Source organism: Myotis davidii, unplaced genomic scaffold (assembly GCF_000327345.1).
Source record: "Myotis davidii unplaced genomic scaffold, ASM32734v1 scaffold197, whole genome shotgun sequence".
Lineage (NCBI taxonomy): Eukaryota > Metazoa > Chordata > Mammalia > Chiroptera > Vespertilionidae > Myotis > Myotis davidii.
In genome coordinates this window covers 3,208,691-3,222,714 of record NW_006291549.1, presented here as the reverse complement: position 1 = coordinate 3,222,714, position 14,024 = coordinate 3,208,691, and the positions used below count along the sequence as shown (strand labels likewise).

The window sequence follows — 14,024 nt, the reverse complement described above, 5'->3', positions numbered from 1 at the left end:
AATTCAACAAATACTAATTGAACACAGTATTGGAACTGGGTGAACAGAATACAGTAGTGAACAGAATAGACAAACTTACCTTATAAAGTTTTAGTCTAGTGGATGAACAAATATCTTCAGATATTATTAAAAATTAAAGTGTCAAAGAGAAGAAGCAGGATACTTTGTAGAAAAAAATAAGTGTGAGATAATGAGGTAACATTTGTGTTGAGTACAAACATTTCAAGGACAAAGAGTTGTTTGACATGGGTAAGCATGGAAACTTAAAAAAATGTTTTTTCTCAATTTAAAAGATTAATTTACTTATTACGGTTGACATGTAGTATTATATTAGTTTTAGGTGTACAACATAGTGATTCAATATTAACATACCTTACAAAGAGATCAACACAATACATCTAGTAACCATCTGTCACTGTACATGGTTATAGCATGGGAACTTTAACATTAACTCTTTTTTAAAATCTCAAGATAATAGCTTTATGTATTCATAGAAGGAATACTCACATCTATTTGTCATGCATTCTAGTAACTCTCAGCCCATTTTTTAATTCGCTAACTCCTAATCCAATTTGTTTTTAGTGTCTGAAAACAAGGAATTACCCAAGTGAGATATTCCTTCAGGTCATTGTTGAAAATGTATTAAACGTGAAAATATCTCGGATTTCTATTCCAAATGTTAAAACTATTTTATAATAGCACATAGAATTCCCTTACATATATTTTATTATGTTCTAATGAGTTTCCTTTATTATAATGGCTTCAGTTTCTTGTGAGACCTTCCCTTTATAGTTATTTGATTTTATTGCTTTTAACTTCTCTTGATACTTGAGTTGTATCCATGTAAATTACTTTTTTTTTGCGGGGGGGGGAGGGGGGCAAGTGACCTTTTCATAATAGGTTAATGGGGGAGCACTCATAATTTTTTATCTGTAACTTCCACAGGTTCTTTCCTTCTTCGGTATAAGCATTAACTTCTATTAGGATATATGTTCCTTTTTTATCCCTTGCTTATCCAGAGATCTTAAATTGCTTTTGTTAATTTTCCATACTACTACCCACACTTCACTGGCAAGAGTTTGAAAAATGGTGGCTCCCCCTCCATGCCAATTTTGAGTTGTTTTGCCTTGGGAATTGTCAAAGTCAAGCTTAAAATCCTCCAGGCGGGCTATGCAGCAGAGCATGGTTTCCGAGGTGGGTCTTCTCTGCCTTAGAAGAAGTTCAGAAAACTCTTCCTCCTAGCCTGGGCAGTCCCCAAAGCCTGAATTTCCCACTCCCACCAGACACCTCCACAGCCCTGGGGTCTCCAGAGGGGTGTGAGGAGGGGACATGGACCATAGAGCAGTAGCTGACCTAGAGGTTGCCAATACCTGTGTGACATTTCTTATAAGGCTTAGGTTTTGTTTTGTTTTTACATACTGTATTTTTTTAAGTTTTTGTCTTGATTAGTGAGGGAAATCAGGACAATAAAAACTCTTAAGGGGATTGCTAGAATTACATTATAAGATGGTTCTAGGAATAAAATGTAATAGTAAAGACCCTAGACTCTGGGGTCAGATAACATACTGCAAACCACTGCTTTTCCATTCTTGGTTATGTAATTTTGGGCAAATTATCTATTTTCTCTAAAGTTTACATTTCTTCATCTGTTTAATGGGGATAATCCAACTACTTTCTACTATCATTAAGATTAAATAAAATAATCCATGTTAAAGCAATTGGCACAGTACTTAATTAACCTCATATGATTGTGTTAAAAATTAGATGAGTTACTACCTATAAAAGGCTTAATGTAATACTTGGAAATAATGAATTCAATAAATATTAGCTGCTTTTTATTGTTATTCAGTAAATGTTGGTTGGTATCATTAGCTTCCTTGTATCATAGTCCATGCATGGTATTCTCCACCTAATTAGCCTTTCCTTTTTTTTCTTAGAATGTTCTCACTGTAAGTTTTATTTGATCTGTTCTTTCAGAATCAGAAATAAAACTTGTATGTTTTTCTTAACTTGTTGTAAAAGTGTACATGAGTGAGAAAAGTTAATTTGCCTTGATCTCTTGAAGAGAATTAAAAATATTAATTTGTGTCAAACTCTTATAAAGCTTTCGATGATACTTAGTTTTATTAACCATTTTTCTTTTTGTCCCCTGCTTTTATTTTTTTTTTTAAACAATTAGGAACATGTTCGACAAGCCAAACCGTGATGCCTTTCAAATAGTGTCTTATTTCTTGTTTCAAACGCTGGACCAGTCTCTCACCAAAGAAGTTTTCAAGTGAGTAAAACTTTTTTTTTTTTTTTAAATAATTCTTCTTTTTTTTTTTTTGTAACTAGTCATTCTCAAATTTGAAAAGGGACTATGTCTTGATAAAAGCTAGGATTTCATCTTTGGCCTTTCAGTATTATTTTGAATTGATAAATCAGGTTTGAGCCTTACAAATTTGGTGCTTAACCTTTATAAACCTGAGTAATCTTTGTTTGGTACTAATCTTAAAAATCATATGCTTCATAGGTAAGTTAGATTTTGTTTTATAAAATTGGTTCCTAACATTCTTTATAGTATATATATATATATGTGTGTGTGTGTGTGTGTGTATCTATGTATGTATGTGTGTATATATATATAGATACATATTTAATGTATTTTATTGATTTTTTACAGAGAGGAAGGGAGTGGGATAGAGAGTTAGAAACATCAATGAGAGAGAAACATTGATCAGCTGTCTCCTGCACACTCCCCACTGGGCATGTGTGCGCAATCAAGGCACATGCCCTTGGCCAGAATTGAACCCGGGATCCTTGAGTCCGCAGGCCGACGCTCTATCCACTTAGCCAAACTGGTTAGGGCTTTTATATATTTTTATTGACTTCAGAGAGGAAGAAAAAGGGAGAGAGAGAATCATGGATCAGCTGCCTCCCACAAGTCCCCCACTGGAGATGGAGCCCACAACCCAGGCATGTGCCCTTGACTGGAATTGAACCTGGGACCTTTCAGTTTGCAGGCTGATGCTCTATCCACTGAATCAAACTGGCTAGGGCTTCATAGTCTTAATTATTAGGCAAAACAACTGGTACCAATTTATATACTCAGTTTTGCTTACTTTTTTCTTTTTGTTAATTACCCCCTGTCTTATTCCTTTTATTATAGGCACTGTTCTTTGTTTTGTCTATTTTTACTTTCCAGGTTTCTGTAAATCCTTATTTTTTTTGTTACTGATATATAAGTGTCAAGTGCTATAAGCAAAAATAATTTCCATTAAGTTTAGCCTATCTCTCTATATAAAAGGCTAATATGCTAAGTGTTTGACCATTCAACTGGTAGCTATGATGCGCACTGACCACCGGGGGCAGATGCTCAATGCACAGGCATGGAAACATGGAACATACTGATGAATCTCAGAAGGAAGGGTCTGGGGGGAGGGCGGGAAGAGATTAATCCAAGATCTTATATGCATACTAGAGGCCCCTTGGCCTAGCCTGTGCCCTCTTGCAATCCAGGACCCCTCAGGGAAACCACTGGTGCACAAATCCATGCACTGGACCTCTAGTTGTTATATAGTGTTGAATATTAAATAGTTTAGGAAGGAGATAAAAATGTAATACCCACTAGCCTTGGTTCCAAGTTATTTTGCATGTGCTTTAGGTTTCTTTTGTCAGAAAAAGTGTTCACATTTGTTTCAGTGTTTATATTCTGTCATCATCCTCAACATAAAAAAGCAATAAGTAAGTACATTGTTTAGGGCATTGTTTCATTTTTGATAGTTTAGTCTTAATATTTTGCCTTCAGTTAAGGTTATGAATGATCAGGAGAACAGATATATTTGAAACATTTTTTTGGAAATTTTTATCATTACTATAGAGGGCTTCCTCTGTTCAAAACAGACTTTCTGATTCCTCCCTCCAATTATAAACAAAATAAAGCTCATTTTAAACAATTCAGAAAATACAGAAAAATGTAATGAAGGATGTAGAAATTATTCCCAAACCCACCAACCAGAGAATACTTGTTGACATTCCAGCCTTTCAATCTTTTTTCTATGCATACTAATTTTTTCTATTAATATAGAACATACGATATGCTATAGAAATTAAAAAAAACAAACAAACATGGGGTCCTAAAATACCTCAGAATAAAAATTTAGATAAAATTGATTGTTAGGGGAAAGCAGTAGGTAAATTTAAGTCTGTTAGTTTTTAACTAAAACACTGGCAAAGCTTTTCTTTTTTAAATAATTTTATATCTTTTTTATCCACAAAACAGTAGTACCCACTGACTGTAATATAGATTATCTTTTGGAGTCAGAAGCTGTCATGGCTTTTCTTCTCATGTGGTCTTCACATGTAACCATTGATATTTCTCTTTTGTTTCTAGGCTTAACATACTAACTTACTTATAACTTCTCTATGTGTTAGTCCAGTATCCATTGAGAGTATTCTCATCTTTAGCTGATTTTTAGTAATAATAAGAGTGATTAATATTTTTATTTTATATATATATATATTTATTGGTTATTCACACGAAAATGAACTCAACCCCATAGATATTTATAAAGAAAAAGACCCACTTTCTCACAGGTTGGTGTCTCTCATTAGTTGAAGTCTATGAATGCTAGCCTTGCTTCATTTAGCATTATTGTTTTTTGTATGGGAGAAAAATTTTTGTTGAGTTGACTTTTCGTTCGTAATTCTAATGATTTTATTTTTGTTTTTAAGAGTTTGTTGGCCTCCATTTGACCAAAAAAGTGATACTGAATTCCGGAAACTTTGCTGTGAATGGTTAAAAAAAATTTCTGTAAGTATTCTCTTTCTGGAAAATGAAAACTTTAAGAGGTTAAAAAATACATTAGTTTTTTTTCTGGCTTTCTTGAGGTATAATCTTTTTTAGAGGTGAAAAAAATATATTGTGTTTTCTTTTTTTTAAAATTGATTTCAGAGAGAGGAAGGGAGAGGGAGCTAGAGATAGAAATTTCAATGATGAAAAAAAAAAATCAATTGGCTGCCTCCAATTGGGATGGAGCTGGCAACCTAGGCATGTGCCCTGACTGGGAATCCAAACATGACCTCCTGGTTCATGGGTCGATGCTCAACCACTGAGCTACATCAGCAGGGCCTAGAGGTGAAATACTTTTAATGCTTTTATGCTAACAGTATAAGCAAGATTAATTACAATAATACTTTTTATGGTTTTTGAATGGGATTTCTGTATATTTCTAAAAAACCAGTTTTGCTGGCTAGGTGCATTGGAAATAGGTTTTTGATTCCCTGGAGTCAGTTTTAATTTAAAGAAAACCTTTTTGATTATAGATTATTTTAACTTGTGTCCCCAAATAGTGTCAATAATTAGAGGGTTATATTGTAATTACCTTTTTGTGACAAGTCCACCAAAATTTTAGAATGATTCCAATATTAAATTTTGGATTCAAATGGAATAATCCTCATCAATCCCATTATGCTTCAAAAGTTTGATGTGAATATAAAGGTTATTGTTGATAAGTACTTCAAATTATTCATTTTTTCCTAGGTGGAATGTGGAAATAACTTTCCTCAAGTTGTTGCTTCACTATTTCTTTCTCCTGGTGGTCCTAAGTTTATTCACCTGATGTATCATTTTGCAAGATTTGTTGCAATAAAATATATAAAAACACATTCCAAAAGTAAGTTAAACTTATAGTAGGAATTCTTTTTGTTTCTTAAGTATTTATTCTTTGCAGTTTGCAAATCATCAATGATAAGATAAAAATATTAAGTAAGCTCAGAAGGCTAATAGTTAATGTTCTATTAGAATTACAGTTTGAAATAATGGATATAAGTAATAATTCAAATTATTTTAGTATGTTCTAATACAGAGGTTGGGAAACATTTTCTATATAAGGCCAGATAATAAATATTTTTGACTTTGTGGACCATACAGGTCTCTGTCATATATACCTCTCTGTTTTATTTTTTAATTTTAATTTAATTTAAAAAATAGTTTTATTGATTTCAGAGAGGAAGGGAGAGGGAGACAGAAACATCAGTGATGAGAGAGAATCATTGATTGGCTGCCTTCTGCACGCCCCACACTGGGGATCTAGCCTGCAACCTGGACATGTGCCCCGACCGGGAATTGAGCCGTGACCTTAGGGTTCATAGGTCAGCGCTTAGTCACTGATCCACCGGGCCTACTTTTTAAAAAATTTTAATACAACCCTTTAAAAATGTGGAAAGTATTCCTTGCGTGTTGCTGACCTCAGAAAAACAGCCAGTGGACCAAATAAGACCTGCAAATTATAGCTTGCCTCTAATACACTGTATTAAATGTTGTGTTGAATGTGTGGGAGATTTATTTTGGCTACTGGTAATGTGTGGGAATTTTTTGTTACAAGTTGCAGTTTTAAAGTGATTTGATCTATTTGCAAATTCATAGAAACAAAATACATACTGGATTTTTAATCTGAGACTTAGAATGCTACTTGTAGCTTATTAAATATACTCTGTTTATTTGGTTTATGCTAATAAAACATGGACAGGAAAATACAGAAAAGTTGATTCAGTAAACCGTACCCATCTTCCAATTTCTAGAGATTACCATTGCTGACATTTTGGTTTATTTTCTTTTAGTTTTTTATTTTTATTTTTAGTATACATATATATTTCTGGGTTTTAATTATTTTGAATAGGTAATATTTGTGTATGTGGTATGCCAGCTTTTAAGGAGTTGTTATATGAAGCTGTTAATCTCTTTAAAAAGTAAATAATAATTAATAAAAGCCAGCAGTTTTAATATTTATTAGCTTATAAGTCTAAGTTTTCTATGATCTTGTGTTCCATATAGATTCATTCAAGCATGTTGCAGAGACATTTAATTTAAAGCCACAAGATTTGCACATGTGCATTGCCAGGTCTCATGTAGCACGTAACAGATTTTTACAGATTTTACAAAGACAAGATTTTGTTTTCCAGAAGTATCAAGAAAATGCACAGTAAGTAATACTTTGATAGTTAGAAATGGAAAATTCTTTTCTTTGTGTATAAATGTCATTAGTATGCCTTCAGTGGTAGTAATCCATGTTTACTTCAAAACTCTGTGCTGTTATCTTTCCATTTTAAAGCCAGATAACTTCTGAATAAAATGTTTTAAACTTTAGGTAAACTGTAAATGAAAATTTAGAGAAAAGGAAAAGGTCACTTTAGTTTAAAATTTTAATTTCTTAGGAGTTTTTTCTTTTAACTTGGAGATATGTTTTTAAGATGTATACTGTTCATTCTATTTTGTATCCTTTTTTATCTTAATATTTCATTCTGTAAATTTTTCCATATTTCTATAGTTATTACTTTTAGTGACCATTTAATAGTTTGCTGAGTAGATATTCAGTAGTTTGCTGATGTATTAAGTAGATATTCCTTTAAGTAGGTATTCCATAGTTTCTTTAACCATTTTATACTATTTTATGTTTAGGGTCATCTCTTCAGCAGATATGTTTTTAGGTTACAGTGTTAAACAAGATAGGCAAGGTTCTTAGTCTCAAAATAGTTTGTGTGTAATTTTTACAATTATTAACAACTTCAGTAAGATACTTTTTTCTTCTTCTGATAAGATACCTTTTTAAATGCTGTGTTATCTATCATTAAAGCTACAAAATTATTTTTTTAAAATACATTTTTATTGACTTTCAGAGAGTAAGGGAAAGGGGGAGAGAGAGAGAAACATCAATCATGAGAGAGAATCATTGATTGGCTGCCTCCTGCACACCTCCTACTGGGGATCGAGCCTGCAACCTGGGCATGTGCCCTTGACCGGAATCAAATCTGGGACCCTTGAGTCCACAGGCAGACGCTCTCCACTGAGCCAAATCAGTATACAAAATCTTTTGATACTGTCTTAAAGCTGCAATATTGCTTGACTGTCTTAGATAACATTAAAATTTATCCCCTAGGAATGTGAGACAAGGATAAGAGGGCAGAGTAATTTTTTTAAAAATATATTTTATTGATTTTTTACAGAGAGGAAGGGAGAGAGACAGAGAGTTAGAAACATCGATGAGAGAGAAACATTGATCAGCTGCCTCCTGCACATCTCCCACTGGGGAAGTGCCCGCAACCCAGGTACATGCCCTTGACCGGAATCGAACCTGGGACCCTTCAGTCTGCTGGCTGATGCTCTATCCACTGAGCCAAACCAGTTTCGGCAAGAGGGCAGAGTAATTTTATTGACCTCCAACATTTTTACATGAAGTCAGAGAGTACATGAATCAAAAAGTCCGTGGTCCATCTTAATAGCAGCCTGTATGTTAAATCCTGGGACTTTAGAAGGGAGTGTAGAATCCTTTAGCTGGCTGCTGGGTGTATTTGGAGGAATAGTCCTCAGAAGCCTTGAGCAAAGATATGGAAGGTGGAAAATATTGAAGTATCTATACTGTTTAATTGTAATGGAATTATAGATGGACCCTGACTTACAGTGGTTAGACTTAAGATATATTGACTTTATGATGGTGTGAAAGTGATATGCATTCACTAGAAACTGTACTTCGAATTTTGAATTTTGATTGTTCCTGGTCTGATGGTATGTGGTATGATACTCTGTTGTGAGGGCAGTGGCAGCGAGCCACAGTTCTTACACAGGCACACGATCACAGGGTAAATAACTGATACTCTGCACTTAACTCTGTTGCCAGTGTTTTTTGGATATTGTGTTTTAAGTTTTCACACCCCCTCATGTCAACAAAATGCTATTTGTGCCTCTTGTTTCTGGTAAGCAGAAGGGCAAGGCAATTACTCTTAAGATAAAACACAAGAGAATTGGCCAAGTGTAGGCTAAAGTAAGTGTTCTGAGCACATTTAAGGTAGACTATGCTAAGCTATAATGTTCAGTAGGTTAGGTGTATGAAATAGATTTTCGACTTATGATATTTTCAACTTGTGATGGGCTTATCGGGATGTAACCCCATCATAAGTTGAGAAGCATATGTAGAGTTGTCATTTTATACGTTTTCTTACAGATTATTAGATGAAGAAGTACGAAATTTGAGATCAGAATATATAGGACTGCAAAACCAAATGAAAAAGTAAGTGATTTGTAGAGCTGGAAGTTGCTTTATATATTAGTTTAGCTATTGCATTTTACAGGTGAGAAACTGAGAGTCTCAGAAACATAAATAATAGCGATAGTTAGATGATAGTTATAGAATATAATTCTGATTCCTAGTCCAGTTCTTCTAATAAATTATTGCTTTGAGCTAGAATTTTATTTTTGCTTTAAATGGAATGGTTGTTAGTGGGTGGTTTTGCTGATCAGTTAGCTCTTTGGATGGTAAATTAACGTGATTTTTTTTTTTAATCTTCATCTGAGGATGTTTTTCCATTAATTTTTAGAGAGAGTGGAAGGGAAGGGGAGAGAGAGACAGAGAGAGAAAAATCAATATGAGAGAGATATATCAATTGGTTGCCTCCGGCGTGTACCCTGACAAGGGCTGGGGACAGCCTGCAACTGAAGTACGTGCCCTTGACTGGTATCGAACCCAGGACCTGTTAATCTGCAGGCTGATGCTCTATCCACTTAGCCAAACCAGCTAGGGCCACCATGTGATTTTTAAAATGACTAATGGGCCTGGAGATTGTCATGCTGAGTGAAATAAGCCAGTCAGAGAGACAAATACCGTATGATCTGACTTATATGTGGAATTTACTGAATAAAATAGAAACAGAAGCATGGATACTGGAACAGACTGACAGCTGTCAGGGAAGCGGGGAGGGGAGGATAGGATGAAAGAAGCCAAAGAACATATATGCATAACCCATAGACACAGACAACAATGTGATGATGACCAGAGGGAAGGGGAAGCAGGGGAAAAATTACGGGGGAAATGAGGACATCTGTAATAGTGTCAACAATAAAAATTAAGTTTAAAAATATGACTAATGAGATTACTTTTTAACTAGCATGGAACCTTATGATGACCAAAGTGATATACAAGAAAAAATTCAAAAGGTGAGACAGCTTTTGAAGAGAGAAATGTAATCTTTCTTACTTTTGTGATAGTATTTTTTGTGATAGTATTTATTCTTATAAGTGTTATATATGTAAAGGTATCAACAAGGGTGCCTCTAAAAGGTTTGAATATGATGGGAAAAAAACAGCTTATAATTTATAAGACTAAATATATGCAGCTTTGAATATGGTTAAAGTCATGCCAGCAAGAAAAGTTCGGTTTGATTGTAACTTAATCAGTAGTATTTATCAAAATAAGATATATTAACTGAAAGGAGATGTTAAGTATGGAAGAAAAATGAGAAGCAAAATTGAAGCTGGTTGGTAATAGAGAGTAATCTGGCAGACATAAATGGTCTAAGGCTTTAGAGCAAGCATGTCAAGCTCATGGCCCGCGGGTTGCATGCAGCCCACAACTTCGGCCCACAATGAATATTTTTGCGGTCCAGCCAATATAACGGTATGTAAGAAACATTTTAATAAAAATTTTGTAACTTAATTTTTACAATATCCTATTATACATAATTATTAACGAATTACAATGTTTGCTGATGACTGATTACTATAATCATGTTGCATTTCTTTACCTTATGCGCCTTATATTCTGGTGCACCATTTCTCTCCACTAATACTAGCAGCAACTATTGTAGCAGCCGACTGCCTCGTCATTACTCTTTAAAAATATATATGTGTGTATATATATACATATATATATACATATATATATGTATAGATATATTTTTTTCTTTGAAAATATATTTTATTGAATTTTTTACAGAGGACACTCTATCCACTGAGCCAAAGCGGTCAGGGCTCGTCATTACTCTTGTACTGACTTGTTTGGTGTACGCAATAGGAAATATTTTGCTTTCGGAGAACAAGAAAAATAGGTTTATTTGCGTTACGCTTATTAATTTGTGCAGTTGTTCAGTGTCTGGTAAGTTCATGCTCAAGAAAAAATATTAATTTTTATTAAAATGTTCTATTTTATGTTAACGATTACTCATTTATTTCAGCCCTTTGTATTCAGCATGTCTCTATTGAAATAAACCTACGTTTTTATGAAAATTGGAGCTTTTGTTTTTTTGCGGCTTACATAAACTTAAACCTTGTTTATTTGGCCCATGTTAGCCTTTGAGTTTGACGTGCTTGCTTTAGAGGTTGACTTTGATGTGGGGTAGGAGTATTTTCTTAGGCTTCTGTGTTCAGATGACATCTGTCTTCAAGATCGTTGTTCTGATTCTGTGGCCATCATGCTCCTTTGGGTATAAATTTGGCTGCTCAGGCACTTTGTCCCTGGAAAAGGTGAGTGCCACCCTCAGGAAATAATTGTTCATTCACTCATCTGCCATTTGCCAGGCGTTCTTCTAGATATTACAGCTGCTATAGGAATGACAAAAACAGGCAAAGTCCCTTTTCTCATGGAGCTTCCAGTTTAGTGCATGTGACTATTCTTATTATTGAACGCAGCATCTTTTTAAAAAATATACATATATAGTTTTTATTGATTTCAGAGAGGAAGGGAGAGGGAGAGAAATAGAAACATCAATGATGAGAGAGAGTTATTTTTTTTTTAAAATATATTTTATTGATTTTTTACAGAGAGGAAGGGAGAGAGATAGATAGGTAGAAACATCGACGAGAGAGAAACACCGATCAGCTGCCTCCTGCACATCTCCCACTGGGGATGTGCCCGCACCCCAGGTACATGCCTTTGACCGGGATCGAACCCGGGACCCCTCAGTCCGCAGGCCGATGCTCTATCCACTGAGCCAAACCAGTTTCGGCAGAGAGAGAGTTATTGATTGGCTGCCTCCTGCATGCCCCCTACTGGGGATCAAGCCAGCAACCTGGGCATGTGCCCTAAACTGGAATCAAACCCAGAACCCTTCAGTCCGTAGGTTGAGGCTCTATCCAGTGTGCCAAACCAGCTAGGACTTAACTGCAGTTTTTGATGCCTTTAAAGAAGCATGGTTGCCCTAGCCGATTTGACTCAGTGGATAGAGCGTCTGCCTGCGGACTGAAGGGTCCCAGGTTCGATTTTGGTCAAGGGCACATGCTCGGTTTGCGGGTTTGATCCCCAGTGTGGGGCATGCAGGAGGCAGCCGATCAATGATTCTCTCATCATTGATGTTTCTACCTGTCTTTCCCTCTCCTTCCCCTCTGAAAATTTTTTAAAAAGCATGGTTTTTTCAAACCTTTTAACTTTTTGAAAATTGAATGGCTTATGATTACTGTGTAGTATTCTTGTTTTTGTTTTCTCATGAAAATATTTCTTCCTGGAAAATCTTCCTTAGATTGCTAGCATGTCAGAATACAGGAAATACTACTCACATCTTGGTAGTATAAGGCTTCTTAGATTTGTTTTGAAAATCATAGTGGGCTAGATTCTACTGAGAAATTTTTTAGTTTTAAAGCCCTGCTGGAGATTATTGTTATTATTAAACTTTATTAGTTTGCCAAAATACTTGAATTTACCTCAAGAAAAGATACCAGCTACATGCTGTATTGCATACATGTTGGGATTTTAGGATTATAATAATTACAAGTAAACCATTAAAACAGCTTCAGAGATATTTAGAGTGTTTATTGACAACCCTTTGAGAATGTTAAAAAGAATAAATAGAAGAAACTAATTTAATTAGGGGGTCAGATTTTTAAATTATTTTACTAATTTTACTTTGTTGAATTTTTTGGGCATTTTGCCTGAAATATGTCCATGTTGAATTCCCTCTTCCTCTTCTTTGAGATGCTTGGCGATAATGGTTAGTAAACATTTTCTGGTTTACAATTTACAAGAGCCTTAAACCCCTAGTTCTTGAAAAAGGATGACAATTTAAGGGTCAGCATAAAAAAATACAACTCCAAGATATCTAAATATATATTCATTACAAAATGCTATCTTTTCTAAAAGCTGTGTGCACATAACTTTAATTAAAGTTCAATAAGTATTTTCCTATGTAAAAAAAAAAAATCCCCATTGGAAATACTAACAATGATTTTAGACTATTAAAAATACAGTTTAAAAAAAAAAAGTAAAATATAGTTAGCTAATTTCCTCACCAGAAGCCATTCCAGGAATACTTCATTTGTTCTTGGGAGTGAATGTATAGTTGTGTTTTACATTTCTTTCATGTATGTACAGGTTACATGTAGACTTTATGTTATGTTTGTCTGTTTTCAAAGGTTCGGTCTTTGTGGGCTTCAGTGAATGAAACTCTCTTGTTTTTGGAAGAAGAGAGAGAAATTGTTAGTTCAGTCCTCAGTCTTGCTGACCAGTATACTTTAGATGGAACTAACGTTGCTATTGATGTTCCAAGGCTCTTACTTGACAAAATTGAGAAACAAATGTGTCAGGTAAGCATTTGATATTAAAGAAGCTTTTGAGATGACTCCCTTATGCAGTTATTTTATATATTACACTAGAGGCCCGGTGCACAGAAATTTGTGCACTCGGGGGCAGGGGGGAGGGGATCCCTCAGCCTGGCCTGTGCCCTCTCGCAGTCTGGGACTCCTCGGAAGATAACGACCTGCTTCCTTAGGCCTGCTCCCGGATGGCAGAGGGCAGCGCCCAATCCCTAGGTGCAGCCCTTGGTCGGGCTCAGAGCAAGGCGAATTGGGGAGTTGGGGCGCTGCCCCGTCATGCACAGAGCACGGAGATTGGGAGGTTGTGATGCCACCCTCAGTCACGATCAGGGTAGGGCAGATTGGGGGGTTGGGGCACCGCCCCCGTCACACTCAAGGCAGGGTCAATGGGGAGGTTGCAGTGCCACCTCCTGTCACGCACAGAGCAGGGCCAATCAGGGGGATGGGGCGCTGCCCCTTGTCATGCACAGAGCAGGGCCCATCAAGAGGTTGGGGAGCTCCCCCCTGTCACGCACAGAGCAGGGCCCATCAGGGCGTTGAGGAGCTCCCCACTGTCACTCACAGAGTAGGGCCAATAGGGGAGTTGGGGCACCATCCCCTGTCACACTCAGGGCAGGGCGGATCAGGGGGTTGGAGCGCCGCCCTCTATCACCCACAGAGCAGGGCTGATCAGGGGGTTGGGGCGCCTTCC

General features: G+C 35.9%; 1 protein-coding gene across 1 annotated transcript in view; it reads left to right on the top strand.

Moving 5' to 3' along the window:
• The first annotated feature begins 2,175 nt into the window (after positions 1–2,175).
• Positions 2,176–14,024, top strand: part of HAUS6 (HAUS augmin like complex subunit 6) — a 48,912-nt gene continuing 37,063 nt past the window's right edge. The window contains exons 1-7 of the mRNA XM_006764924.2: positions 2,176–2,275; positions 4,714–4,792; positions 5,522–5,654; positions 6,815–6,962; positions 8,979–9,044; positions 9,919–9,967; positions 13,154–13,324. Coding sequence (XP_006764987.1) covers positions 2,184–2,275; positions 4,714–4,792; positions 5,522–5,654; positions 6,815–6,962; positions 8,979–9,044; positions 9,919–9,967; positions 13,154–13,324 — 738 coding nt within the window. The 5' untranslated portion in view covers positions 2,176–2,183. The remainder of the gene's footprint in view (positions 2,276–4,713; positions 4,793–5,521; positions 5,655–6,814; positions 6,963–8,978; positions 9,045–9,918; positions 9,968–13,153; positions 13,325–14,024) is intronic.